Source organism: Aulostomus chinensis, chromosome 22 (genome assembly GCF_037954235.1).
Source record: "Aulostomus chinensis isolate RoL2024-O1b breed Wild chromosome 22, RoL_Achi_v1.0, whole genome shotgun sequence".
NCBI lineage: Eukaryota > Metazoa > Chordata > Actinopteri > Syngnathiformes > Aulostomidae > Aulostomus > Aulostomus chinensis.
Window position 1 is genome coordinate 19,365,236 of NC_141341.1, and position 25,394 is coordinate 19,390,629.

The 25,394-nt window shown below is 50.8% G+C and overlaps 2 protein-coding genes and 1 non-coding gene across 7 annotated transcripts; 2 read left to right on the forward strand and 1 right to left on the reverse strand.

The window, feature by feature from the left end:
- Window positions 1-15,514, reverse strand: sacm1la (SAC1 like phosphatidylinositide phosphatase a). Of its 2 annotated transcripts, XR_015111344.1 has the most exons (21): window positions 15,326-15,514; window positions 13,374-13,471; window positions 12,973-13,047; window positions 12,772-12,899; window positions 9,673-9,822; window positions 9,490-9,549; window positions 9,372-9,405; window positions 9,162-9,263; window positions 8,467-8,552; window positions 8,272-8,358; window positions 8,127-8,195; window positions 7,970-8,049; window positions 6,549-6,647; window positions 6,252-6,390; window positions 5,578-5,647; window positions 5,366-5,438; window positions 5,142-5,235; window positions 4,376-4,468; window positions 4,236-4,293; window positions 3,649-3,979; window positions 1-3,529 (listed from the first exon to the last, which is right to left on the reverse strand). XR_015111344.1 is itself a non-coding variant. In XM_086194160.1 (20 exons), the coding sequence occupies exons 1-20, from the start codon at window positions 15,352-15,354 to the stop codon at window positions 3,843-3,845; spliced, it is 1,761 nt and encodes a 586-aa protein (XP_086050286.1). In that variant the 5' UTR covers window positions 15,355-15,514; the 3' UTR covers window positions 2-3,842. The 2 variants fall into 2 exon arrangements, 1 of the variants encoding a protein (XP_086050286.1); XM_086194160.1 differs by having other exon boundaries at window positions 2-3,979.
- On the forward strand, window positions 15,223-25,300 carry c22h6orf47 (chromosome 22 C6orf47 homolog). 4 transcript variants are annotated; one of them, XM_086194165.1, is made up of 6 exons: window positions 15,223-15,695; window positions 16,544-16,603; window positions 16,796-17,081; window positions 17,429-17,474; window positions 21,694-23,060; window positions 23,793-25,300. In XM_086194165.1, the coding sequence occupies exon 5, from the start codon at window positions 22,133-22,135 to the stop codon at window positions 23,051-23,053; it is 921 nt and encodes a 306-aa protein (XP_086050291.1). In that variant the 5' UTR covers window positions 15,223-15,695; window positions 16,544-16,603; window positions 16,796-17,081; window positions 17,429-17,474; window positions 21,694-22,132; the 3' UTR covers window positions 23,054-23,060; window positions 23,793-25,300. The 4 variants fall into 4 exon arrangements, 3 of the variants coding, with proteins under 3 accessions (XP_086050291.1, XP_086050290.1, XP_086050292.1); XM_086194164.1 differs by lacking the exon at window positions 15,223-15,695 and adding an exon at window positions 15,706-16,365; XR_015111345.1 differs by lacking the exons at window positions 15,223-15,695; window positions 21,694-23,060; window positions 23,793-25,300 and adding exons at window positions 15,748-16,365; window positions 17,578-17,748.
- Window positions 16,645-16,713, forward strand: LOC147241072 (small nucleolar RNA SNORD52). The gene has a single exon (XR_015111392.1). It is a non-coding gene; the product is annotated as a small nucleolar RNA SNORD52 (small nucleolar RNA).
- Window positions 25,301-25,394: the final 94 nt, after the last annotated feature.

Genomic DNA, 25,394 nt, shown 5'->3' on the forward strand with positions numbered 1-25,394 from the left:
CCGAACCGAACACATCTATTTGAATAGCTCATTTCCCTCAATGATCCCAAAAAACGAAGGCAGAATTCATATTTAATTCATTACAATAGTTGAAATATAAATCGGAGTCAGTTAGATCCAACAATCTTTCTGATGATAATTTGTATTTATACCTTATAAATATAAATGGTTCCTGTTCCCTTGGTTCCCCTTTCATATTTAAAAAAAAATCCCTTAAAATTCACTTACAAATTTAAAATAATTTTTAAGTTGAGTCATAAATAAAATTAGGTGTAATCATGAAACCAGTTATTGGCTGCATGGGGTTGGAACTGGTCTCATTCTTGCTTTAAACCAAAGATCGAACCAGTGAAAGACGATCTTTGGAGTAACAGAACTCAACTTCCCATGACTCCTCCTGTGAGTTAAAGGCCTCATTCGTGACCTCGATGGCCCGGAGCACTCCAACGCCCACTAAACAAGTGGAACCTCCATAAATGGTTCCAGCTGGAGTTTACAGAGACTAGAAATGCTGAATCAGCCAGTCACCTGTGTGTTTATTGACAGTTACAGAAACACCTGGATGAAGTCTGATTGGAGGAAGACACAGTGACCTCTGCTGAGGAGAAACACAAGATCATTCACATGTTCCACCATCAACCAAAGAACAGATTCTTCACGTGTTTACAGTTTAGGGTTAACAGCTATACAATCCCAGTGGTCCAACACGTCACGGGAGGGTCGCCCACACAGGGAGGGGGCAGGGACATCAGCTACAAACACAGGTGTGTTTCTTCATTGGATGCATTTCTTTTCCTTTTGAAATCATTAAGAATTGAACTAACTAAATAAATAGTGACCCCAAACAGGGCCGTAGCCAGGATGGAGCTTCTACCAGCCTCGAGGCTCCATCTCTTTTTTTGTAATTTGATTCTTGGCCTAATAAAACTGCCCAAACATGGAGAGCAGGAGGTTCCAAACGTGGCTCATTGTTAGAACACAGCGAGGTTTGTAGGTCATGTTCTCCCTCACATCTGAGCGGACAGTAGCACGCCATCCTCTCCATTACGACTCCATAGACACAAGCAGCATACACGCCAAGAACAGAGTATAGATACGTTGATCACATCCAAAAGACGAGAAGCCTGCATCCGTCCACTGTCTGACATGCGGTTTCTTCATGACTGATGAGGTTAAAATGTGCATAACAAGACCTTCACATGAGGCGCTTGTTCAGATTAAACCCTTCCCCCTCACATCGGATTACATCTCAAACCTCTCACTGCAGGAAATGTTCAGAAGACAGAAATCCCAGACTGCACAGGTCCAGAGGAGCCCCCGAAAAACTAATGAACCCCCGGGAGAGACGGACAAACACTCGGTCATGATGGCGCTCACAGACGGCGGTCTGATGCGCATGAGGCATTGGATATCTTGTCAGCAGAGCTCTTAGTATTCATTCCTCAACTATCTCACTTGACGGTTGGTGATGGGGTGACACCACCGTGTCATCATGATGTCACCTCAGGCTTTTAAAGTCTCTCATCAGACGTCATCCCTGACTTGTTTCGACAGTCAACTTCCGTCTTCGTCAGAGGCGTCACTGGGTGGTGAGTGACGGTTATAAATCAGCTGATCTTCACTGAGGCGGTGTCGACCTGTCACTCCTGTTCCACTGACAGGTCCATTCCAGGTCGACCCCGCCCCTTGCTGACAGCTTGCCGCTGAAGGATGACGAGGGGGCTGACTGTCGAAACATGTCAGGTAAGATGGACACAATACGTGTCTGACAACAGAAGAAAGTTTATCATGGACAGAGACACCATGAACGCCGCTGGACGATGATGTCACCGTGCTGTACAATAACGCTTCCAGTCACTCGTCGGTGTGAATATTCAGCAGCTTCACGGCCGCCAGGTTGCACTCCTGCTGCTCAGAGATTCAAGCACGTGACGGCCGAGGGCAAACTTCTCCTACAACCACATCTCCATCAGAGGAGAAACCAACTGGACCTGGAATGATGGCACGTCGCCCACTGAGGGTGGGAGAGTAAGGCAGCCACCTGGGTGAGGGGCGGGAGGGGAGGGGAGGGACTACAGGAGCCTCTGTGGTTGCTAACTCCAACTTCTCCTCCTCATCTCACTTCCTCTGGACGCACATGCAGGTTTGTGTCTCCAGTGTCTGTTGTAACAACAGCGTGTCCGAGTGATCTAGTGCTGAGACACCAGGACACTGGGATTCCTGCAGCAGGTCACCATGACAACCACCATTCAATGGATGCGGCTGTACACATGGGTGTGAGCAGGGCTGGTTTAACTCAGGAATTCTATCCTTGTTTAGGCAGAAGCTGGTAACTTTTCCAACTACTTGATGGGATGTAGGGGGACTGGCCAGGCTGGCCCGGACCGTGCGGCTGCCCTGCTGCACGCTAGTTCTTCACCGCGTGCATCAATCTGAACCTTGCAGCTACAGCAGATCCTCGAAGGCCACATTCCTGTATCTGACAAATGTAATTTAGAAAATGTTTAGTACAAAGATTTGAAGGCTTATCTGCTTATGAGGCTACAAAATGTGTATATGGGTGTGTTCCAGCACCTCACCGTGCCCCCTCAGGATGTGGGGCACGGTGAGGTGCTCTCAAATACAGGAAGTTAGCCGGGGCATCAGCTGTCACACAAGGACCAGGACACAAAAGCCTCTTTTCACTCTGATTATCAGGACACAAATAATCCCAATACAATCCTGACGTGCCCTAAAACACATCAGCAGTAGCGCGACTGACTGAGTTACTCAGTCGGAGCATTTAAAGTCTCATTACCATCCTAGCTGGAAACTTAGGACAGAAAACACTGGGAAACTCAAGACACTTCTCAAGCTCAGATGAAGCATGGAGCAGAAAGTTCAACAGAAATAATTTGGACTCAAGAAAATGAAAGAATTAATTCGCAAACTTGATGGACGACCACCTGGTGGCGCTGCATCCACGTCACCATGGTCCTGCCGGAGCTCCCCTCCACCACGACTGATCTGACTGGTCGTGTTTGCTGAAAACACCAGTAACCTCCGACGGAGTCATGGGGGCTCTCAGGGACACGTCATGAATATGGAGACGCTTTCATGAGTCTCCGAAGTGCAAGAGGAGGAGGAAGGACGCACGGAGCCCCGACTAGAACCGCCATGCAATGACACAGCAGGAGACATTACTCACTCAACTGCCAGTATTTATACTTCATCCACAGGTTTGTAAGGCTTGATACATTCAGAACTGCACATATCCTGGCTGGAGTACTCCGTTCACTGATCAAACTCGGCGTCGGCCTCAATGCGTGCATCCCTACTCAAACTGGACAAGAAGCCCTCCTGTTTAGGTTGGGGTTTTAAAGCTGTGCTGTCAGGTTTTAGCCGTAAAGGGTGTGTGCTGTACGGCGAGCGGCCCACGGGCAGCGTGACTGAGCCCCGCAGCTCTCAGCTGTGGTGTCACAGACATGTAATGATGTCACTCTTTGCATGGCGTCTGCCACTGACACAAGACTTCAACAGCTGCTCCCAACTGGCAAAAAAGATGAAGAATGAAACACAACATAAAAGGGGTTGTAAGGTTTTTTTACACATTTAGATGGTTTTAGAAGGGCAAAGGAGTGCCAGCGTGCTTGTGTACCCACCACCCACCTGAACACCAGTCAAACCTAACCAGAGACAAAGTAGCAGTCATGTGGGAGAGAAGATGTGAACTGCTAGAAGAAGAGTGTGCAGCTGGAACATCTGGAGGGCAGCAGACAGTCTAAACACCAGACTGTGAGAGGAGCAAGAGGAGGAAGATGAAGAGGTATATGAGCCTGCTCCTCCTCACGAACACGTCATCCTCAGTCCATCTTCTCCTTGTGAACCAGTTTGGGTGCATCAACAAAGTCTTGGCCATTAAAAAGGATGCTGGTGGCTGTAATGGCACTTGCAGCCCCCCAGAACATCACATAAGCCAGAGTCTCTGTCCACGTGTCACCTGGGAGACAACGAGACACTCTGTTAGCTGCACATGCATGCTGGCCTCCCTGCATTCCTCTCAGGTATCAATGAAGTATCAATAAAGTATCAATGAAGTATCAATGAAGTATCAATGAAGCCACTGGAATCAATGATGGGTTTGAGAACATGAGTCTGACAGTAGCTCCGGTCTGAGGAACCAATCCTCTCTGGAGGAAGGCCTGAGAGCGAGGACCTGCCTCCAGAGAGCTCTGATTACAACTTACAGAACCTACCAGCCATGAGAAGACATACGATGCACATTGAGAACGCCACCAGCATGATGATGGGCAGCTGCAGGAAGAACCAGATCAAAGATTAAGGTCTCATTCACTGCTGCCGCCGCCGCCAACAGTGGAACTCCTGATCAACTGACCGTGAGAAACTTCCAGTCCTTCTGCACTCGTAGAGGACTTGGACCATCAGACTCATCCACAGCAAAGTTCCCCAGAAACAGATCGATGGAATCCTGAAAACAACAAAACCACAGTGACACCAGGGCTCTGGACCTTCGTCTGGCTCTCTCTGGGTTCCCTCTTCAACAGAGGTGAACTACACACAACAGCTGGAAGTTTGCTGCTAGTTCACCCCCTGGTGGTGGAGTGTCCGAATGCAGATGGGACCACTGGCTGACCACCGAGTCCTCTACCAGTTGTCAACATTCAGCTCTAAGTAAGACTCCATCACAAAGACCATTCTGCTGAGTCCCTTTCTACTTTTAAGAGACAACTGAAGACTCAATTGTTCAGAGAGCACCAAGGCACTGAACCTGACTCTTCTCCTCTTTGTCCTGTGGGGTAGAATCAGTCAGAGGGTCCAAGACCCAGCACTCAGTGATTATGTAGCACTAACTGTGTTGTGTCATGTTGTATGTCTGTTATATAAAAAAAAAGGAGGGGGGGCAACACTTCTTCTGCCACTAGATGGCAGTACCTGTGACCAAATCACAACTGAAGCACTTTTGCGCTACTATGGGTTTTTCCTTAAGTCTGAATTCTTGCTTGTGTTGTACGTCGCTTTGGACAAAAGCGTAGACCTCTTTCATCCACTGAGAAGTTGTCTAAGCTGTCAGGGTCAGGCTGATTAGTCACATTTTCTATTCGGGTGATGGAACTACAGCAGATGGTGTCATAGACCTCCACCTGTCTGAAGCCGTCAGAGAAGTTGTTTTTGTAGTAGCGGATCATGGAGTTCCAGCCATCCATCAGCAATCCCCACCGGGTCCTCTTCCCTGTCCTGAGTGAGGAGAGAGCAACTTGAAGTCAACAGCAGCCTTGACAACAGCAACAACACCACGACTGCGTCGGGCGCTCAGGGCAACCACAGGTGTGAGTCAGCTGATGCGTGCAGTGAGACGTTACCGTACCTCGTGAAGTCTGTTTTCAAGGCTCCAGTCCCTGCATACTGTACAGCACATGCATTGGCATTGTCAGCCCATGCTGGTTAGAGAGCGCCCACACACACACACACACACACACACACACACACACACACACACACACACACACACAGTGAGGCTCCACTTGCTGCAGCTAAGAATCTCAACACATGCTAACGCTTTGGCCGAAAGGACTTTACCGTTTTTGTAGATCTTTTCAAAGTCGGCCTGCTCTTCGATCCTCTGGCCCACGTTCAGAACCCCCATCCTCTGAGGAAGCACAGCTCGGTGACATACAGGCTTGGAGGAAACCCTCTCCCACCCACTCTCCCACCCCTCCTCAGCAAAACTACCCCGCAGACACTCAGCAATCAGATGGGAACAAAAACAGATATTTCCTCAGGATTTGGCAGGTGAAGAAAGATCTTTATGATAACACTGCTTTGTAACCAGTGACACAACCTTTAGCACCGCAGGTCAGCCGATGATGCAGCCATGTTGAGTTCACCGCCCCAGTGACCCAGAACAGTTATTGAAGGTTCAAGGACAAAACACAAGGCAGGATATTGACAGGACCACAGCATCACACTGAAGAAAACCCTGAAGCAGTCCGACACCCCCGCTGATAAACACCTCTCACATCGGTCAGTGTGTGCCGAGCTGGCACCTCAGGACAGGTCGATCCTTCTCTGGGGGAGAGAGCTCAGCACGAGTGGATAGAACACAAGAGGCTAACCCAGCGAAGCACACACTGCTATCAGGCCGGCTGCCCTCGGCAGGGCAACAGCTCGCCAACCTTTAAAGACCACATGACCAGCTCTGTGCAATACGGATTAATGTGCTTTTTCCCCCCACACTGAGGGGGTGTTGTTACCTGGAGCTGAGACTGTAGCGAGCGTCGGGCCAGCAGGCTCTGGATGACATTGGTCCTGTCCAAACAGTCCATGCAGTTGCTGCGAAAGACCCCCCGTTGCTGGGCCACCGCCTTCCCCTCACAGTTCATCATGAAGTAGCTACACACACACACACACATCCTTGTACTTATATCTTTGTGAGGACTTTCATTGACGCAACACATTCCCTAGCCCCCACCCCCCCAACACACAGGTGTGCCTGCTTCTTCTGGGTGCGCACCAGGGCTTCAGCACCAGAGATGCTGCTGGGTCAGTACCTGTATTCATCCTGCGTCTCAGCTACAGCATCCACCAGGATCTGGAGACGATCCCATCTCATGTGGCTGCACTCTTTGTGGAAGTCGAAGGCGATGTAGCTGAGGACAGAGGACACGAGCAGCACTGTCAAGATTCTCGCATGGGCGGTTCTACAATCCTGAGTCGTCATTAAGAGCCTGCCCCCCCCCCCCACATGCCACTGGAAAACATACTTGTTGCATAGCTTAATCAATTTAATTAATGTGTGTGTGTGTGTGTGTGTGTGTGTGACTATGTTCCTTCTCCTCTTTGCGTATGTACAATTGAAAACTGATCAAGGAGGTTCCGCGCTGCTCAGGGTCTTGACCTGTGGTTTCCGGAGTGAAAGTCACCTAAGACAAGAGTTCAGAATGATCTGAGCCAAACAGCTGCTAGGAGACAGGCGTCACTGGGCATCGCAGGGATGTGCGTTTCTGGGGCTGAGGGTAGCTAAGCCTGGACTTGGGTTTGGTTGGCACATCCCGTCATTGCTGGTCGCCTAAGAGAGTTTGCTGTTGGGTTCATCGTAGATCCTCCCACATCTGCTCCAAACAGTTGGTTTCTGGGGCCCTTTTATCAGACACGATTCGCCAGTTCGGCCAGCAAACGTAGCGTGACTAAGACAAGGTTCCAGCTGGTGTTTTCAGAGATTCGAGTCACATGATCTGACTTCATCTCTGTTTATCTGGTGTCAGCTGACGTCAGGTTACCTTAACCCTCAGATGAACATCATCCCCCCTTCAGGTTACACAAGAATTGACTGAAAAACCAGACGTCCAAGTTTTCTGCCAGCACGCCTTTGTTGATCAGAGAGCAAATGTCATCTGATCTTGACTGATCAGGTAATCAGATTTTTCTTGAATATCGTAAATATTTATAATTATTTTTGAAAGCAAACAGGACCAAATCTGTGGAGTTGAAGAAAAAAGTCTGTACATAGAACATTTTTTTGTGGCCATTATGACGTTCTCTGTATAAGTCTGGTCTGCACTGGTCCAAGAACAGGACCACAGCAGTCCCACTGCCAGTGGGGAGCCACGATAACGCCCTGACGGCAACTCACTACACAAGATGGAAGAAAAGTGACGTGAGGCCCACAGGGACTAACAGACGCGACAGCTGATCTGAGGAGGAACCTCGCAGCTCTGCGGCGTCCATCTTATTCCCAAAATGCCTGTTACTCAATGTTTGTATCCTTTAAATACCTCTTCTAAATATGGTTCATGCAGTTACAGCAGTTGTACACACAAATGTGTGTCACAAGGCGATTGTAAGTGATCGCGGTTTAGTGTCCTGATGCATGAATGGGAGGCTTCACACACGCTCGTGACACCATCGCCACTGCACGGCGGAGGGTTGAGTCGACATGAAGAGCTTCGAAGGTGAAAGCGGTGACACTTACTTAAGCATACCGTTGTTCATACCAGACACCATCTTGGCAAATGCCTGTTCTAGTGGCTTTTCTGAGCCCTTCTGATTCACCTGGAGAGATCAAACACACATCAGGTTCTGTAGTTTTACTTCTACTTGCATTTCAAAGAAGAGTGAAAAAGGTTTACCAGGTTGAGAAGGGTTTGTTTCCCATAGATGAGGAGCTGAGAGTCAAAATGCCTCTGGAAACCATCCATCTAGACCAAGTTCACTTGTGGTTAGCATCAGATTTACACAAACCAGCACACAGCATCTGTGGAGGCGTGCTCTTACGTGACTGGTTGTTTTGCTGATGACAGGTTTGGGTTTGTATTTGAGGTTGGGCCTCTGACTCCAGTAAAAGGGCATGGAGCCTCGTGTCTGTGGGACAAAAAGACGGTTGTAATTTCTGAAACCCTGCTCTATTCAAACTCTTATTTGAAGAACCTATGTGAAGAGATGACAGTGTCCCCCCGTCCTCAAACTTGCCTGTACAAAAGACGCCTTGGCTCCCTCATACAAAATGATCTGCTCAGTCTCCACAAAGTTAGCAGCGTGACCCTCAGAGTCGATGCCTGTAGAGCAGAGAAACGGTCCTGATCCTCCGACTGTGGAAACGTCTGTTTGAGGACTGGTGCTACTTCCAGAACAAAGCTAAAGCTCAACTACCAACATTCCTCTTTTCCATTATTAGAGCAATTGTTTGGGCAGCAATGGTGAAATGTGCATTTCCACAACAGAGACAAAGAAGAAACCGTCCGCACGCTGCTGAGCTCCCAAGAAACTTTAATTCTTGGTACAGCAACGTTTTGATCAGCGAGGTCTTCCTCAGGCAGGCCTGACACGTTGCCGTATGCAGAATAAAAGCGGAGTGGGGACTCGTCCTTCTTTGTTTGTCAGCTGGATCACTTGTCCAGCTCTTGTTGGTGTTTATGGATGTAAGCACATTTGTTTCTTATCTGAAAGGTGCATTTCCCCCAATTTGCTGTACATCGACTATTCAATTAATCAAATCCTAATTTCTGCACGAAATATGCTGACATGCCACCCATGAAAAGACAAACCAACAGCAGGATCCCGTCTGACCCCGGTACAAAGCAGCAGCAGCTGAGATGGCTTCTCTCCGCCCCACAGCTGCAAATGCACCGCAGCTCATGAGGGGGGTTCTGCCTTTCTCCTGGTACCTCTGACGTAGTATCTGACTCCAGCACGGAAGCAGCTTCTCCTGGATATGAGGATCCACTCAAAAATCTTCCCATTAATGCGACATGGCTTCATGACGATGACTGCAGCAGCAAGTCAAGGAAATGATGTCCAAGTGAGTTAGCAAAGCACCAAAATGTCCTGGTGGTCTCTTATCAGATCTGCAGTTACACTGTCAGTGAGGAGGATACAGCCGTGGACAACAGGGAGAGCAAACCTGTGAAGCTGCACGGAGAGTCAGACAATATTAATAAAAAGCACGACAGCATTCAGCACCACGAGTGACTCCTAACAGAGCGGTCCTGGTACCTCTGGCTGTGCTGCGAGTTCTCTCAGGAGGTTTCCATTCCACACGAACCTCTGATCAGCCTGCAACGCCACATGATTCAGTCAGACATTACTCATGACGCAGAGGCACAAGGCGCCCCTTCAATGACCACCACATCTTTAACCCATACAACCACTTGGACTGACACCAGCTGGCTCTCTCACCCGCTCCAGCAGGCTCATCTCCTGGAAGTCCGGGCTGGTGTTGGCCAGCCGCTGCAGGGTGTGTGTCAGGTCGAAGTCGGTGCAGAAGTAGAAGCCATCCGTTGTCAGCACGTTGTTGATCATGGACAGGAAGGTCTTGTTCTCTTGCGACTGGAGAAGGAAACGTAACCACACACTTGATGGAGAGCTGGGAACAGTGGCAGAGATCCAAGTCTTCCAGCTCCTTCTGGAATCTGCAGATATTGATTCTTGAACTGGTACAAGCAATCTGTCATCATCTGGATATACACACACAAATTTCCCTGTTGTGGGATCAATAAAGTTCTATCCATCCATCTAGAGATCCAAACACTTTTGTGCGTCTCATATGATGCTAGTTTTCCAGATTATGATTACTTTGGATGGGTTAGGGTTCAGGGTTAGGGTTCAGGGTTAGGGTTCAGGGTTAGGGTTCAGGGTTAGGGTTCAGGGTTAGGGTTCAGGGTTAGGGTTCAGGGTTAGGGTTCAGGGTTAGGGTTGGTTACTGCATTCATCTTAGTAACACATCAGCGTGTGGACTTCAGGCAGGAGCCAAACCTGTTGGTTTCTACTCGGGCACTTGGCTCAAGGACTCATGGTCATTTTGATCTGAGGGTCCTGCTGACGGATCCTCCTCTTGTTCTCATTTGTCTGCACGTCTCATCACAAGAATTATCAGATCTGACAGGAAATGGGAAGCTGTCTGTTGACCACACATGAATTTAGGAGGCCAGAGTCACTTGGCCCCCACAAACCCAGCCTTGCTAGCATCACAGGGCAGGACTCATTCTGAGGCTCCTGTCCTGGAACGTGTGTCTCTCTGAGCCCTGTGCACGCGAGGCTAATAGGATCTGACCACAAAGTCAGTTAACAGAGAGTGACTGCCTGCCCTCCCTCCCTCACTCCCTCCCTCCCTCCATCCATTCCTCTCCTCAGAACATTGTTTCCATGTTGATTCTAAGCTGCACAGCTCTCAGCAGCAGCCACGTCTGCTCCTTCGGTGTGTGTGCAGCAGCAGATTAATAATGCACCGCCTGCCTCACTGAAACCAGATAGCAGCTTGTGATAGCAGACAACAGAGCAGGACTGATGCTCACACCTGAGGCCTGTTCAGCGCGAGCAAACAGAAGCACAGCAGAGTCTGGGAGGGGACCCAAGAACCAGAGAGCCAGAGAATTGGTACCGTTAGCACTGAATACCTCCCAAGCTCCCGGGCCATTTATCAGTGCCAGACGGTTTTACCTGACAGGACAGCGATGTCACCCGTCTGTGCTGTAGGAAGAGGGAGGTTTAGGAGTGATGGGGCTAATTTGAACATGCTGAATACCAACATGCACCCTTTTATCTACAGTGACTCTAATCTGTCGGGTGAAGCCTGGGCAGGATTCTACCAGGGACAGAAAAAGATCGGACCAATTAGCAGAATCAATAACAGCACTGAGGGAGCAGAGCAGCCGTTCTCAAGGCCGAGCTCTGAATACCTCCTGAGAACAAGATGAAGTGTTCTCAGCAAAAGAGGACTAGTGTCTGAATGTGGGCTAAAGCCAATGCAGAAAGAAGCACAAATCCAGTCACAAACACCCAAGTTTGTCAAGCAACCAAATGCTTGTAACTCAAAATTCACAGCATCCATCTCAAGATGAACAAGGTGAACAAAAACGTTGAGGAAAACCGCAAACGTCACTGTAAAACAGTGGTTATTTCATTGACAAAACTATGATGAAGGTTTGCCATCAAAGACCCTTTGTTGTGATTTTGTTGATGAGAAGAGACAAAAATGGAAGTTATGAATAACAGAACATGTAGAAAAAGGAATGATGATTTTTCAGAAGTGTGCATCGCATCCATCTGACCCACCGGAGCGATGCTTCCCGGTCTTCAATGCGCCATGTACACGACATGTGGACACCCTCCTCCCAGGGGGCGCCACCTGGGTGTCATGGGCAGCGCTGGCAAGGTGGCTGACCTCTCTGATGTGTGTGATCCACTGACCATAACATGGGTAAACACACACACACACACACAAAATACTTGTGTCTCCAGTGCGTTTTCACTAGCAGCCATTTCTATCCACCACAGGCAGCAAACACGTCGCTCAGAAGAGATGAAACACGTTTGTGTGTTCCCGTGGATCGACTCGTCCACTCAGGCAGTGACATTTCTAAAACTGAGCCTCCAGCTCAGGAGCCCTGATGTCACACCTGCAGCGCTGCTCCACCCCCCCGTCACCTCAGTTCGGGCATTCAGGCTCCATCCAGCCGGCTGAGACAACCAGTTTGACCAACAAACCACCAATGCGGAGACTTGTGGACAGAAAAAGTGGACTACAATAATTTTCAAATGTTATCAAAAACTGTATTAAACTATGAAAACTAAAAATAACTCAAATGGGCTCAATATGCATTTTCGTGTGACAACTACAACTAAATTTAAAAAACTGCCAAAACTTACAGAGCCGTAAAACTGAAATGTTTCCCTTCCAATTAGTCTTCTTCATGACCTCAGCTACACATCAGACAGCAGCAGTACCCGCATCGCCCAGTAGGGGCTCCACACACAGACATCACCTGAGCTGAGACATTCTGATCATCGGTGATCTGACAACTTGGTGAGGATCGTCGCACGGTTAAGTTGTCACTGATTCTGGCTGAGAGCAGAGACCAAATGCCAGGAGAACAGCAGCAGCGCTTCAAATAAGCCCATGAGCAGAACTCAACACTTCCTCCAACAGGTTCAATCAGACTGCTGCAGCAGCACCTGCGTCATGGCGTGGAACTTTCATGGAGACGTCCCCCAGAAACTGTCCTGTGGTTGATTCTTTAAAATCTGCTGGAGGTTGAACTCCTCATGGGCGTTGAAAAAACAAAATTATAATCAATCAAAATTATAAAAACATAATAAAAAGGTAGGCATCGATAAATGAATCAGTGACCTGATTTGATGCGACACAAATTGACCTGACTTTTCAAGCAGACCCTCTAACACATGTGAGCGTAACCCCACCCGGATCCGCCCGCCCATCGCGAGCCCGATGGTGTTCGGCATTCCCTCGTTCGTGTCATGTGACACAGACTTGCTGACCTGGATCTCAGACAAATGCAGCACCGTCTTCTTGTAGGAGATGATATCAAAGTCCACCGCCTTCCACACGGCATGGCCCAGGAGGCTGCCCACATTCCTCTTCCTGGTGATGACGATCAGGTACATCCCTGCAGGGTGCAGGGGCTCAGTCAGTGAACTGGTTTCACCACAGTTTTGCATGCACGGTACGACAGCACCTACCGGCTACCAGGCGAATGGTCCCCATGATGCCACAGATGGGCCTCGTGACGGCTGATGGAGGAACATCCTTCTTGCCTACGAAAACAGCAAAAATGAAGAGGCTTCATAAAACTCCTCTTCTGTGTTGCTCTCCTGCTGGACGTTCTGTTCCTTCAACAAGGGACTCTGCAGATCACAACCCTACTGTGACCAGGGTTCACTCACATGTTCACCGAGGAACATGTAAACAGGGTTCCACACCTTTGAGGACAATGTTCATAACCTTAATCCTCATGTAAACATACCAAGACATCCGTGGTCAAGGAGCTAATGACTAACTAGCACGTATACTGGTTCACAGCTACTGGGTGAGCGTGTAGACGGCTGGGTTCATTTCAGGTTCCTGTCATCTGGCCCCCTACCTGTGAGGGTCATCTCATTGGAGACCCGGTCGATAGCCAGGACAGCATCCACCCCTTCATCACAGGCCTCGATGAAGAACTTCTCTGGGGTCGTGTGCCTGGGAGAAAACACAGACACATAAAAGTGTGGAAGTTGACGTTCCTCAGCGAAGACCATGGCTGCCACACGCAGCGGCGCAACCTGTCACCTGCCTCGACTACGGCACTGCTGCTGCCTGACTTACTTCTTGCCTGTCACCTCTGCATTTGAAGATGAAACAAGCCTTTTAACAGTAATGATGCTCAGTACGTCCTAAGAGGTTCCAACGTAAGACATTTCAAGAACCTGTCTCTGAACATGCGATTGTTCCTTTAATGTGGAACACCTGCACGAAGATTTACTGTGCAACTTCATGGCAATAAAAACCCTGCAGAGTGGCGCTAGCTGGCTAGCTAGCAGTAGTTAGTGCTGATGCTACTCAACCCAACTTTATTTATAGAGCACTTTAAATACAATCACACAAAATGCTGTACATTATAACATCAGTACATGCTAAGAGCACGTGTGAGGAGAGCAGGGTACATGCTCTCAGGGGCAGGCCTGAACCCGCTGGTGCTCGTCAAGCCCGAGGCTTTACCAGCTCCACATCTTCTCATCTTTCCGGACAGAACCTGAGCCCTGACCTGAAGCTGCTCCATGTTGAGCAATGTTTCACTCAGAGTATCCTCAGAGGCTCCAAAAGCCTAAAACACGCAAAGGCACCGTGTGATGATTCAGGTATCAGCTGACCGATGGAACCTGGGGTTGACGGTGGCCAGAACCCAATCCACATCTCACACTGGACCATGAAACCACTGCAGCGTGTGACGAGACATGTCAGCGCTTCGGTCCCAGCTGAAATGATCCGCTCTGGAACACGGTCATCTTTACAGGTGCATTTTCTTCCCTTCAATAAAAAGAAGTGCAGGGCGCTTTCCTACATGACACAACCTTCAACACAACGCAGACAAAAACAAAGGTGTGATACCAGTGAAGAAAGGAGTTCTGGTATCAGAACCCAGTGTCTACCGGGGTTCCACCAGCGGCAGCTCTAAATCCCTGCAGAAGAAGAATGTGACCTGTGGTCCAGTGGCGAGCAGGGAGGCGTAGCGCGGCACTGAGCTTCTGCAACCACACAAACATACCATTGTTGCTCTCCCACATCCACACGCACTCACCCACCCTGAGAGGAGCCCCACCCACAGAGCTGGGGGGCTCCGACATACATATTAACATACACACATATAAACACACACATCTACATACACACACACACACACACACACACACCTACATACACACACACACACCTACATACACACATACCTCTACATACACACATACACTTCTACATACACACCTCTCCATACACACATAAACACACCTCTACATACACATATACACACACAAACACATATCTACATACACACACAAACACACATCTACATACACACACAAACACACATCTACATACACACACGTAACTATTTGTGTGTGTGTGTGAGAGAGAGAGAGAGAGAGAGAGAGAGAGAGAGAGAGAGAGAGAGAGAGAGAGAGAGAGAGAGAGAGAGACAGGAAACTGCGTTCCACCAATGAATGGAACATCTGATAGTTTGGGCTGGAGGATTTGCGAGCGAACCTACCTAACTAACTAAGTGACTAACCAGCTAGTTAGTTAGCTGGCTAACTATCTCCGCGTCGACACTAACGATACAGTACTAGGTGGGGGGGGGGGGCCCGTTGGTCCCGCTGCGCGGTGCTGGTACTACAGCCAAGCCGTCCGGAACCCGGGAGGAGGCACTAAGCGGGCTGCTCTGGGTCACCAGCTCTGCCAGGCGGCGAACTCCAGCTTCTGTGTCATCTAAGTGCTCGCTGCTGGGGGACGCGGGGACCAGTTCGGAGAAACCAGTTTGCGTGCGATGTTTGTACTCACAGGTTGTATCTCTCGTAGGCAGTCGCCATCTTCGGTCCGTCTCCCGACTCCTGACGACAGCGGCGGGCCTGGCAGGTCCTGCGCGTTGCCAGACGGATGCGGTGGAACCAGTTCTGAGTCAGGCGGCCGGAACTCGCCTTTCTCCTCCAACCTGGCGCCCGTGAAGGGCGGGGCGATGGCGGCGCTCGCGCATGCGCCCTTCAACTCCCAGCGCTGTCGACTCTGACGTCATCAACTGGCTTTTCAGAATTTCTTGTCTTTTTGAGTTTCATCGTGTTTGGAAAAGTGTCCAGATAAAGGTTTCAGCCGAGTCCGACTTGGGAACTGGAATATCATCGTCACCAGTCACTGTTTTACGTTTAATCGTGAGGTTAGAACTTCCTGACAGGCGGGGGTTTATGTTCGTTAAAGGGCTACAGATTCGCTTTTACACCTATTTGTCATTATTAAAACGACATTTTAAATTGAGCGCGGTGACAAAACAATGTCTCTTAGTCTCACAAGTCGTACAAAACAGTTCATTTTGACTGAGATTATTTAGTTTCGTTGCTGTTCGCGGCGCAGGCAGTTGTCCGGACACCTCCAGTGCCGGGAAGGACCCTGACATAAAGCCGCGCGGACAGGCCTGTGGTCCTTCTCTTCCTCAGCCCACCACCGGGCGGGTATCTGGGCCACAGTGTTTACCAGTACTCGTTATTTTTTCCCCTGATGTACAGTGAAATGTATTTGTGGTATATTTAGCATGTAGTTGTCACTCGTGCGCGTGTGTGGTCGTGAGCGGGTGAAATGGGACGAACGGCCGTGTGCGCGTGGTCTCCACGTGGTATGGCCTTGAAATGGAGCGCAGTCGAACTACAGGAGTCCGGTTCGAGCCCTTAAAAAAACTGACATCAGGACTAGAGGGCACAGAAACTCCAGAAATACCGGGCGGTGTTGATGAGGACGAGCACCGGCAGTGCCTGGTGAGACCGCAGCTGGTAGCAGGCCAGCGGCCGGGGCTCCAGGCGATGACGGTCAAATGTTTAGTACTGGAACCAGCGGTGAGTGCTCCTGGGTGATGAGATGCTGCTGTAGCGAACGTGCTGCCTTGATGATTCCTCAGACTAGAGTCTCTGACTACACCATGAAGCTCTTTCACAGTGCACTGAGCGCGCGTGGATCAGCTGGCAGCGGGTGCCGAAACCCCCCACCTGATAGTAACTGACATTTCTTCATCAGGTCTTCAGACTGCAGCGACAGGGCCGCCGCCGTCTGGGTGCTGGGGCCGCCGCCGTCCAGGTGGGTCTGGTCTCGGAGGGTTTCTGTGCTTGGTCTCAATGTGGAGTGATGATTTCATAGACTAGAGTCTCTGAGAAAAGCATGAAGATGTCTTCACAGTGCACTGACCACAGAGAGCCCAACCTGCACGTGTGCTATGTTTTAACTCATGTAATGTAAATTATTTATACGTTTGTATTTCTGGCCTTTTAGGGAAGCCTGCTCTGAGTATAAAGCCTCACCCAACTTTACTCAGAATTTCGGCAGTAAATTGGATTCATAAATGTCCCCGATGGTGTGATGATGACTCGGGTTCTGAGGTTGTCCGGCTGGCTCCTGCTACCACAGGTGCCACTGAACGTGGGTTGAAGGCATCTAAAGTGTGACTGCAAGACATGGGCGACTACATTCAGCATATGACCTCTGAACTTGGGCTCTTGTCAACTGGAAGTACTGATGGTGTGTTTGTGTTCTAGTTCCCTGGAACAAAGATGGAGAGGTGGGTTCATTTTCAGCTGTAAGTACCTAAGCGTGTGGACGTAAGAGCCACAGAGGTAGACTTCATTTTCTGGAGGGGAAGTGGATGATGTCCAGACGGGACTCTGGTGACTCGGTGAAGCAGGGATTTGCCGCTTCTCGTCTGCATTTGATCCACCTCCTCTACGTGAATGAGCTCAACCAAACGCGTATTAGTCTTTGGTCTTTCTGGTCAATGATGATTCAGTTTTTCGGTTCGACTGATGATAACTGAAGTTTACTCGCAGCGCACTGAGCCACTCGGACTGCTGGAGCGTCTGTGATGGCGTGAGCAAGTGAAACACGAGTGATGAGCCTTTCTCTTGTCAGGTGTCGGTGTGGCCCCACCTGGATGACAATGACGACTCTCGCCCAGGTTGGTACTCCAGAGTGAAAGACAAGATGCTGAGTGGCGACTCCTTGCGGGTCACCTGAAGCGAGGCTGAAGCTTAACCCTGAGCGGTGACGTGTCCTCACAGGCGCGTCAGCTCGTCACAGCCGGGATCCAACCCAGCGTGGTCGCGTCAGCTGTGAACGAATGGCTCTGGAAGGGAGGCAGGAGTCGCTGCTCATCTCCAGGTTTTTTACTGGCTGCAGGCTTGAAAGCACCAGTGTTTTGTGTAAACTAAAAATAAATGGTTGAACTCAAAGGTGCTGCTTCTTCTTTGCATGCAGGTTTGATTGCCAAATCCAGCAGAAAGCTGAAGTACCTGGAAGTACTGCTACTGTTTAATAATTGCCAGTGAAGAAAGTTCTCTGCTTAAACATGTCACATGAAGAGTATGGGTTCCTCATACCTTTCTTATAGAATTGTTTGATCCCCGCTCAAGCAGAGCCTCAGCTGAGCACCATTAACCTGCTCCGGTAACAACCGGACACTCGTGCAATATAAGAGACTGCGTATTATCATTATTATAATTCTTGTTACTACTGCTGCTACTATTATAACGATTGTTATATTTTTTATTATATATCATAATATTGTTAACAATTGAGAATAATTAATATTATTATTCCTGTCACTATGCCCATATGCATAACCATCCAGGTACACACAGGCACACGCACATGTATATATGCATATATATATATATATATATGTGTGTGTGTATATATACATGTCTTTGTTTTCTCTTCTTTGCTATTTTTTCGCTAAGGTATCATGTCTATTCTATGGTAACAGTGCTGTGAATGAATGTTGAGGAGAGTGCAATTTCCCTGGCGGAACGTCCAAAAGGGATTAATAAAGTAGTCTGTCTGTCTCTCCTCACTTTGATCGCCGCTCTAGCCGAGCCTCCTCACTTCGATCCCCGCTCTAGCCGAGCCTCCTCACTTTGATGCCCCGCTCTAGCCGAGCCTCCTCACTTCGATCCCCGCTCTAGACGAGCCTCCTCACTTTGATGCCCCGCTCTAGACGAGCCTCCTCACTTCGATCGCCGCTCTAGACGAGCCTCCTCACTTCGATCGCCGCTCTAGCCGAGCCTCCTCACTTCGATCGCCGCTCTAGCCGAGCCTCCTCACTTCGATCCCCCGCTCTAGACGAGCCTCCTCACTTCGATCGCCGCTCTAGCCGAGCCTCCTCACTTCGATCGCCGCTCTAGCCGAGCCTCCTCACTTCGATCCCCGCTCTAGCCGAGCCTCCTCACTTTGATGCCCCGCTCTAGCCGAGCCTCCTCACTTCGATCCCCGCTCTAGACGAGCCTCCTCACTTTGATGCCCCGCTCTAGACGAGCCTCCTCACTTCGATCGCCGCTCTAGACGAGCCTCCTCACTTCGATCGCCGCTCTAGCCGAGCCTCCTCACTTCGATCGCCGCTCTAGCCGAGCCTCCTCACTTCGATCCCCCGCTCTAGACGAGCCTCCTCACTTCGATCGCCGCTCTAGCCGAGCCTCCTCACTTCGATCCCCGCTCTAGCCGAGCCTCCTCACTTTGATGCCCCGCTCTAGCCGAGCCTCCTCACTTCGATCCCCGCTCTAGACGAGCCTCCTCACTTTGATGCCCCGCTCTAGACGAGCCTCCTCACTTCGATCGCCGCTCTAGACGAGCCTCCTCACTTCGATCCCCCGCTCTAGACGAGCCTCCTCACTTGGATCGCCGCTCTAGCCGAGCCTCCTCACTTCGATCGCCGCTCTAGCCGAGCCTCCTCACTTCGATCCCCGGCTCTAGACGAGCCTCCTCACTTCGATCGCCGCTCTAGCCGAGCCTCCTCACTTCGATCGCCGCTCTAGCCGAGCCTCCTCACTTCGATCGCCGCTCTAGCCGAGCCTCCTCACTTCGATCCCCCGCTCTAGACGAGCCTCCTCACTTCGATCGCCGCTCTAGCCGAGCCTCCTCACTTCGATCCCCGCTCTAGCCGAGCCTCCTCACTTTGATGCCCCGCTCTAGCCGAGCCTCCTCACTTCGATCCCCCGCTCTAGACGAGCCTCCTCACTTCGATCGCCGCTCTAGCCGAGCCTCCTCACTTCGATCCCCGCTCTAGCCGAGCCTCCTCACTTCAATCCCCCGCTCTAGACGAGCCTCCTCACTTCGATCCCCGCTCTAGCCGAGCCTCCTCACTTCGATCCCCGCTCTAGCCGAGCCTCCTCACTTCGATCCCCCGCTCTAGACGAGCCTCCTCACTTCGATCGCCGCTCTAGCCGAGCCTCCTCACTTCGATCCCCCGCTCTAGACGAGCCTCCTCACTTCGATCCCCGCTCTAGACGAGCCTCCTCACTTCGATCCCCCGCTCTAGACGAGCCTCCTCACTTGGATCCCCCGCTCTAGACGAGCCTCCTCACTTCGATCCCCCGCTCTAGACGAGCCTCCTCACTTCGATCCCCCGCTCTAGACGAGCCTCCTCACTTCGATCCCCGCTCTAGGCGAGCCTCCTCACTTCGATCCCCGCTCTAGGCGAGCCTCCTCACTTCGATCCCCGCTCTAGACGAGCCTCCTCACTTCGATCCCCCGCTCTAGACGAGCCTCCTCACTTCGATCCCCGCTCTAGACGAGCCTCCTCACTTCGATCCCCCGCTCTAGACGAGCCTCCTCACTTTGATCGCCGCTCTAGCCAACGAACAGAAAAGTTACAAACTGAATGCAAACTTAAAATGGAACATCCGTCAATTTAATGGGGATGAGCCTTAACTTGCTGAGATAATTAACAGTGAGACGAAGTAGCATTGGAAGAATGCAGTTTCTGAAAATTGTGCTTGTAGTACAGTTACTGAAACGAGAATACTTGGTTCCATTCCTCCACTCTTGCTGGGCGATTTAAGTTTTGTGGTGAAGTCGTGACTGAGACACGAGGAAATGGGTTTGGCTGAGGCGCCGCCAGTTCCATTACTAGCATTAATGAGTGCTTGTGATTATGGACATCAGTTTATTGACACATTATGAGCATTAATTACATTGTGAGTTGAGTTTGTGGAGGATGTCAGCAGTAACTTTACTTGAGGAAAAAAAGAAATACTGTGACAAAATAGTACTCAAAATTGAAGTCTCCACTCAAAATTCCACACAGGTTAAAGTAGATAAGTACTTTATAGAGTACACTTAAGTATCCAAAGTAAAGGCACACATACCACATGATGTGTCGTATTTCTGGTGCTCGGGTCTTCAATTGTGGAACCACTGTTCCCTAAAGTTGTAGTAGTCTGGCGATGTTGACTTGACCTCGGTAGTAAAAGTACATGGTCTTCATCCGGCGCCGCCTCTTGAGCTGAAGTCTTCCAGGAGATTCGTGACAAGTTTGCTGGGTTTAGCTGAGCATCCAACTCGCTCTTACACAGCACAGCGCATACTGACAGGAGTGCTTCCATGTACACCCCAACCTGCACTTCAGTGCGCTTCTACACCTTCACTGGTTAGTCAGAACATCCGCAGGTTCTGAACAGGTTCTGGTGCCAGTGTGAGGTGGTGATGTCACCCCCTGAGAAGGTGTCCCTGTCCGAACACCCCACCCTCATGTTGAGCCACAGCGCGTTAAACCCGTTTAACGTGGAAACGTTCCGCGAGTTACCGTCCGGCGCTGGTGCAGCGGAAACGGGCTGGCTTTAAACACGCCCGGAACCGGAACCGGGACAGAGCTGCAGATTCAGTTGCGATACATTGAGATGACGTGATGACGAATTCACGGATGGGTCCTGGAGTTTATTCTAAAGGTCGGAGGCGAACCGGTAGTCCGTCCTCCTTGTTCATCAGGTAGAGAGCCGGACCGCCCCGGTCCGTGTTGGCCCGGGCTCACTCTCACGGTACCGGTCCGCTAGCTTCGCTGGGATCGCACCTTTGGCTCGCAGTGCCTCGCGCGGTGAGTTCGGCCTCGAGCTGAGTCGAGTGAACTTGTCGGCTGCTCGCGAGGGCAGCTCGCTCCGGGTCACCGGAGCCTGTTGGAAGCTGGTGTTTTCTGGTTCGTTTATGAGATTATTAATGGCCCGGAAACACCTACAGCAGGCGAGTGCGGCTCTGCTCACAGTGACGTCACCGACGAGCGGGTAGTCGACGATTAGCTACGGCTGGAGCTCGCGGAGCTGAGCAGCGTTAGCTAGCTGGCTCCGGTGGTGACGTGGGACCAGGACCCGGAGCGGGCTCGGTGTGAACCTTTGCTCTTCTGTTTCCAGGTCACGTTAGACGTTCCGGAGAAGTTGGACCAGTTCGTCAAGAATAAAGTTCGAGAGCCCCTGTTTCGGGAGCTAGCAGTTAGCAGTGAGGAACCCGGTGCTGTCGCCCGAGGGACTGAAGCACCCGAGGCTCCAGATGCTGCCCAGCTAGAGCGAAGACATGTCGGCCAGGAATTTGGCTCGTTGACGGCGTGCTGGGAATTGTGATTTAAGGCGTGGGTCAGCCATTGTCTCTGCTGACACGCTCACAGGTGTGTCTGTGTGTCTGTGTGTGTTTGGGGCCTGTCGTCCCCGGCCGATCCTCAGAGACAATCATTACTACTTTACCACCAGTAGAAGTACACGCATGGTTTTCTAGTGAGCTCACTGAGGGACCCAGTCAGCCGCAGCTGCAGGAGCTGAGAGAGGTGGTCCTGCTGATCAGAACAGACCTGGAACCATGACAGCTGTGGTGGGTCAAGCGTGGGGGTGGGTGCGCTCCTGGGGGGGGGGTGCTGGGTCAAAGAATACCACAGCGGGGATTGTGGAGAACAAGACGCCCAGCAGCACCAGTGGAGGCTCCGGGGGCATTCGAGGGTGGACCTCTTGGATCTGGGGAGGGTGGAGACGTCAGAGGGACCAAAGCAGTCCGGCAGAGGAGTTCTGGGAGGCCCAGGAGAAGCTTCAGGCCATGGAGGTGGAAGACCTGGGTGCTGGAAAACGGGAGACAGAGGCACGAGCAGAACACGTTCCTCGATGGTGGAACAGATATCTCCCAACCTCCTACCTGCCCTGGCCGTGGAAGACCCAGCCAGGCGGAGTCAAACAAAGGAAACCCCACGCGTGGGATCGGGATGTTGACGGGGACTTCTCCGACTACGGAACGCCGCCTCCATCCCCATCTCCTCCCTCCAAACTGACATCTCCCTTTCGACTCTTCATGCACAGCTGGAACTTGGAAATCCTCCCAGAGCACTACGAGATCTGCTTCAACTTCCTGCGCCACTTGTTTGACCTGCTCGTGGTGGGCTTCCTGTGGACTGTGTCCCCTCCCACCAAGCTGATCCTGGAGGTTCTGGGGGTCCAGGGGGCCCTGAAGCTGTGGCTGCATGGCATGGCCATGTTTTTTGTGTCCACTGTCGGAATGGGTGGACTCCTCTGGCTGATCCAAGAGTATCTCCCTGAGTTCACTCTCATCTACGGCATCGTGCAGGCGATGGTCATCTCAGTCAGCATGAAGCAGAGTGTGTTCCTGGGAGTGGAGGAGGAGCAGCAGGAGGAGGAGGAGGAGGAGAAGCGCAGGGAGAGTGAAGCAGTGAAAGACAGGAGGAGTAACAAGGAGCATCTGGGAGGTGCAACAGAGAAGATGAAGAGCAGTTAAGCTTCAGGTGAGATGCTTCCTCTTACTAGAATCTCTCATTTCTCTCTCGTAAGCTTCCTCAGGCTTTGTTCTAAGAATCTGCACCAACAAACTACCTGTCAATCTTGTTTTGATGAATTGATCATCATTATTGATCAGTCAATATAATATCAGAAATGGTGAGATATGTCCATCACGTCCGCTGGAGTCTGAATGGGGGGTCTGTGTGGCTCGTATGGGACTGTAGGGGTGAGAGTGATGCGGGGTGGGGGAGGCAGCTCCATGCAGGTGGGTGTCCTCATGTTCCAGGGTGAGTTGATAGACACGGCGGTCTGACTGTGGGGAAACAATCACACGGCTCTGCACGGCCATCTTGGAGCTGTTGGCTGGTGTGACCAGAGAAAATCAGCATGAGACTGAGCGTGACAGCAGAGGCTGAGCTCAGGGCCTCGGGCGGAGTGACGGCGACACCGCGACTCGCATACCACAGATGATGGAGCTAAGAGCTGCTGGATCGAATCTCCCACTCTGAGTGTACAAAACAGAGGAAGTCCTGCACTTGTGCAGCTGCCAGCGGAGGTGCACCTCCGCCCTGAAACCCTGCTCTGAAGTTCTGTCAGTCTTCCATGTTTGGTGGATCAGCTGACAAAGACCGGCTGCCTGCTTCAGACTCATGTTGATGGGGTCTAGTCAGTTATAGTCACCGCTCGGGCAGCGGCCTCACAAGGACTCTGGTGTCATCGTGTCCTCTCATCCACAGGTGGGGAGTCCTGCAGCATCGGACCTCCTGCGGATGTTGACCCCTCAGGAGCAGGGACCGTCACAGCTGCACATGAATCACAGCTCGTCTCTTTATCCTGAACACTGTTAATCTGTGTTTCGGAGACATGGTTCCTCATGTTTTCTTGTCGTCATCACTAGAATGTTGACCGGGTCCCAGCGGAAGAGGGAACCGCCGCCGTCGTCTTAACTGGGACCTTTTTGAATGTTCAGAAATGCCTGTTGAGACTAACCACAATGATACTGATGTAGTTTATTAGTTGTGATGCAGGGAGGCAGCCCGGCCCTCCAAAACCCTCCAACTGAACCTGAGGTACTCCAGAACCGGCTCCTAGTACTGGTAACATACTCTGAGTTAGACCAGACGTTCAGATCAGTGTGTCTCAGTGCACCTGAGAGTTGCACAGGAAGTGTCAGATAAAGGTGGGTTCCAGGAACAGACCGGTTCCATGCCGGTCCCAGGAAGCCAGTTCTAGAAACCAATAGATGATTTCTGAGGCATGAATACTTGATCCAAAGTGTATTTGACCCTCCAAGTACTCACTCACGGGAGTCTTCAGCTCACTAAGATGTGTCTCCCTCCTTCACCACTTCTTTTTGACTCCAGGATGCAGGAAGTACCAGCTACGTATGTTTAGCTTGAAGCTAACAGAGGCTGATGCTAACAGCCGCTAAACTGCCCGTTCATTAACTCTCCAGGTCGCCTGCTAGAATCCAGGTGGAGGATCAGTGATCCACTAACCCTTTGACTGGAGGCCCCCTCTCACTCCACGCTACAAAGCACGAGTGCAGAACCTCAAGGGTTCTAGTTAGGCTAGGTCTTCAGTCAAAGAGCTGCTGGTCCTCAGCTGGCTCTCGGTGGACCTGGAGAGTCAGTTTGGGGACATTGTTGGGGGGGGGGTGCACTTCTATTTGTGAGTACTTGAAAGGCAAAAACCAGTTTAGGGTGAATTGTGTTTCAATGCAGCAGCTTGAAAGATGGTTTGAGCTGTAACCTTTGACCCAGCATTGTTTTCCTGATGAACGCTGACTAAAACTCGCCAGTGAACAAGGCCCTGTCCGTTTAGACACTCCCCCCTGGTGTGTTCACTCCCTTTAAATCAAAGTTGCTCCAGTAGATGCAGGTTTACTGCTCCTCCCTTTGTCCGCTGGGGTTTTTATCATTAGTTCCACTGACATTTGCATGTGCACTCATTTCCTGTCCAAGAGCTTGACCACGCCAACAGGAAGTGCAGCAGACGCGGTGAGGGCGGGAGCGCCACCTGGGTCGAGCAGCATCTCTGAAGGCGGAGCTGCTGTATCATTGACACATGTTCCACATCTTGCGGTCGGGCAAGGCTGAGGCGTGTCTCTGGACCCCTCCCACCAGGGTGTCACTTTATATTACCACCCATCCCACCAGGGTGTCACTTTATATTACCACCCCTCCCACCAGGGTGTCACTTTATATTACCACCCCTCCCACCAGGGTGTCACTTTATATTACCACCCATCCCACCAGGGTGTCACTTTATATTACCACCCATCCCACCAGGACGTCACTTTATATTACGACCCCTCCCACAAGGGTGTTACTTTATAT

What these genes read in the sequence shown, in the direction of transcription:
- sacm1la (XM_086194160.1), bottom strand. Translation starts at nt 15,354, where the DNA reads ATGGCGACTGCCTACGAGAGATACAACCT. An exon ending in AGATGAGCCTGCTGGAGCGG is followed by an intron (nt 9,550 to 9,672) that starts GTGAGAGAGCCA and finishes GTGGCGTTGCAG; the next exon opens with GCTGATCAGAGGTTCGTGTG. An exon ending in TGAAAAGATCTACAAAAACG is followed by an intron (nt 5,439 to 5,577) that starts GTAAAGTCCTTT and finishes CTCTCTAACCAG; the next exon opens with CATGGGCTGACAATGCCAAT.
- c22h6orf47 (XM_086194165.1), top strand. Translation starts at nt 22,133, where the DNA reads ATGACAGCTGTGGTGGGTCAAGCGTGGGGGTGGGTGCGCTCCTGGGGG.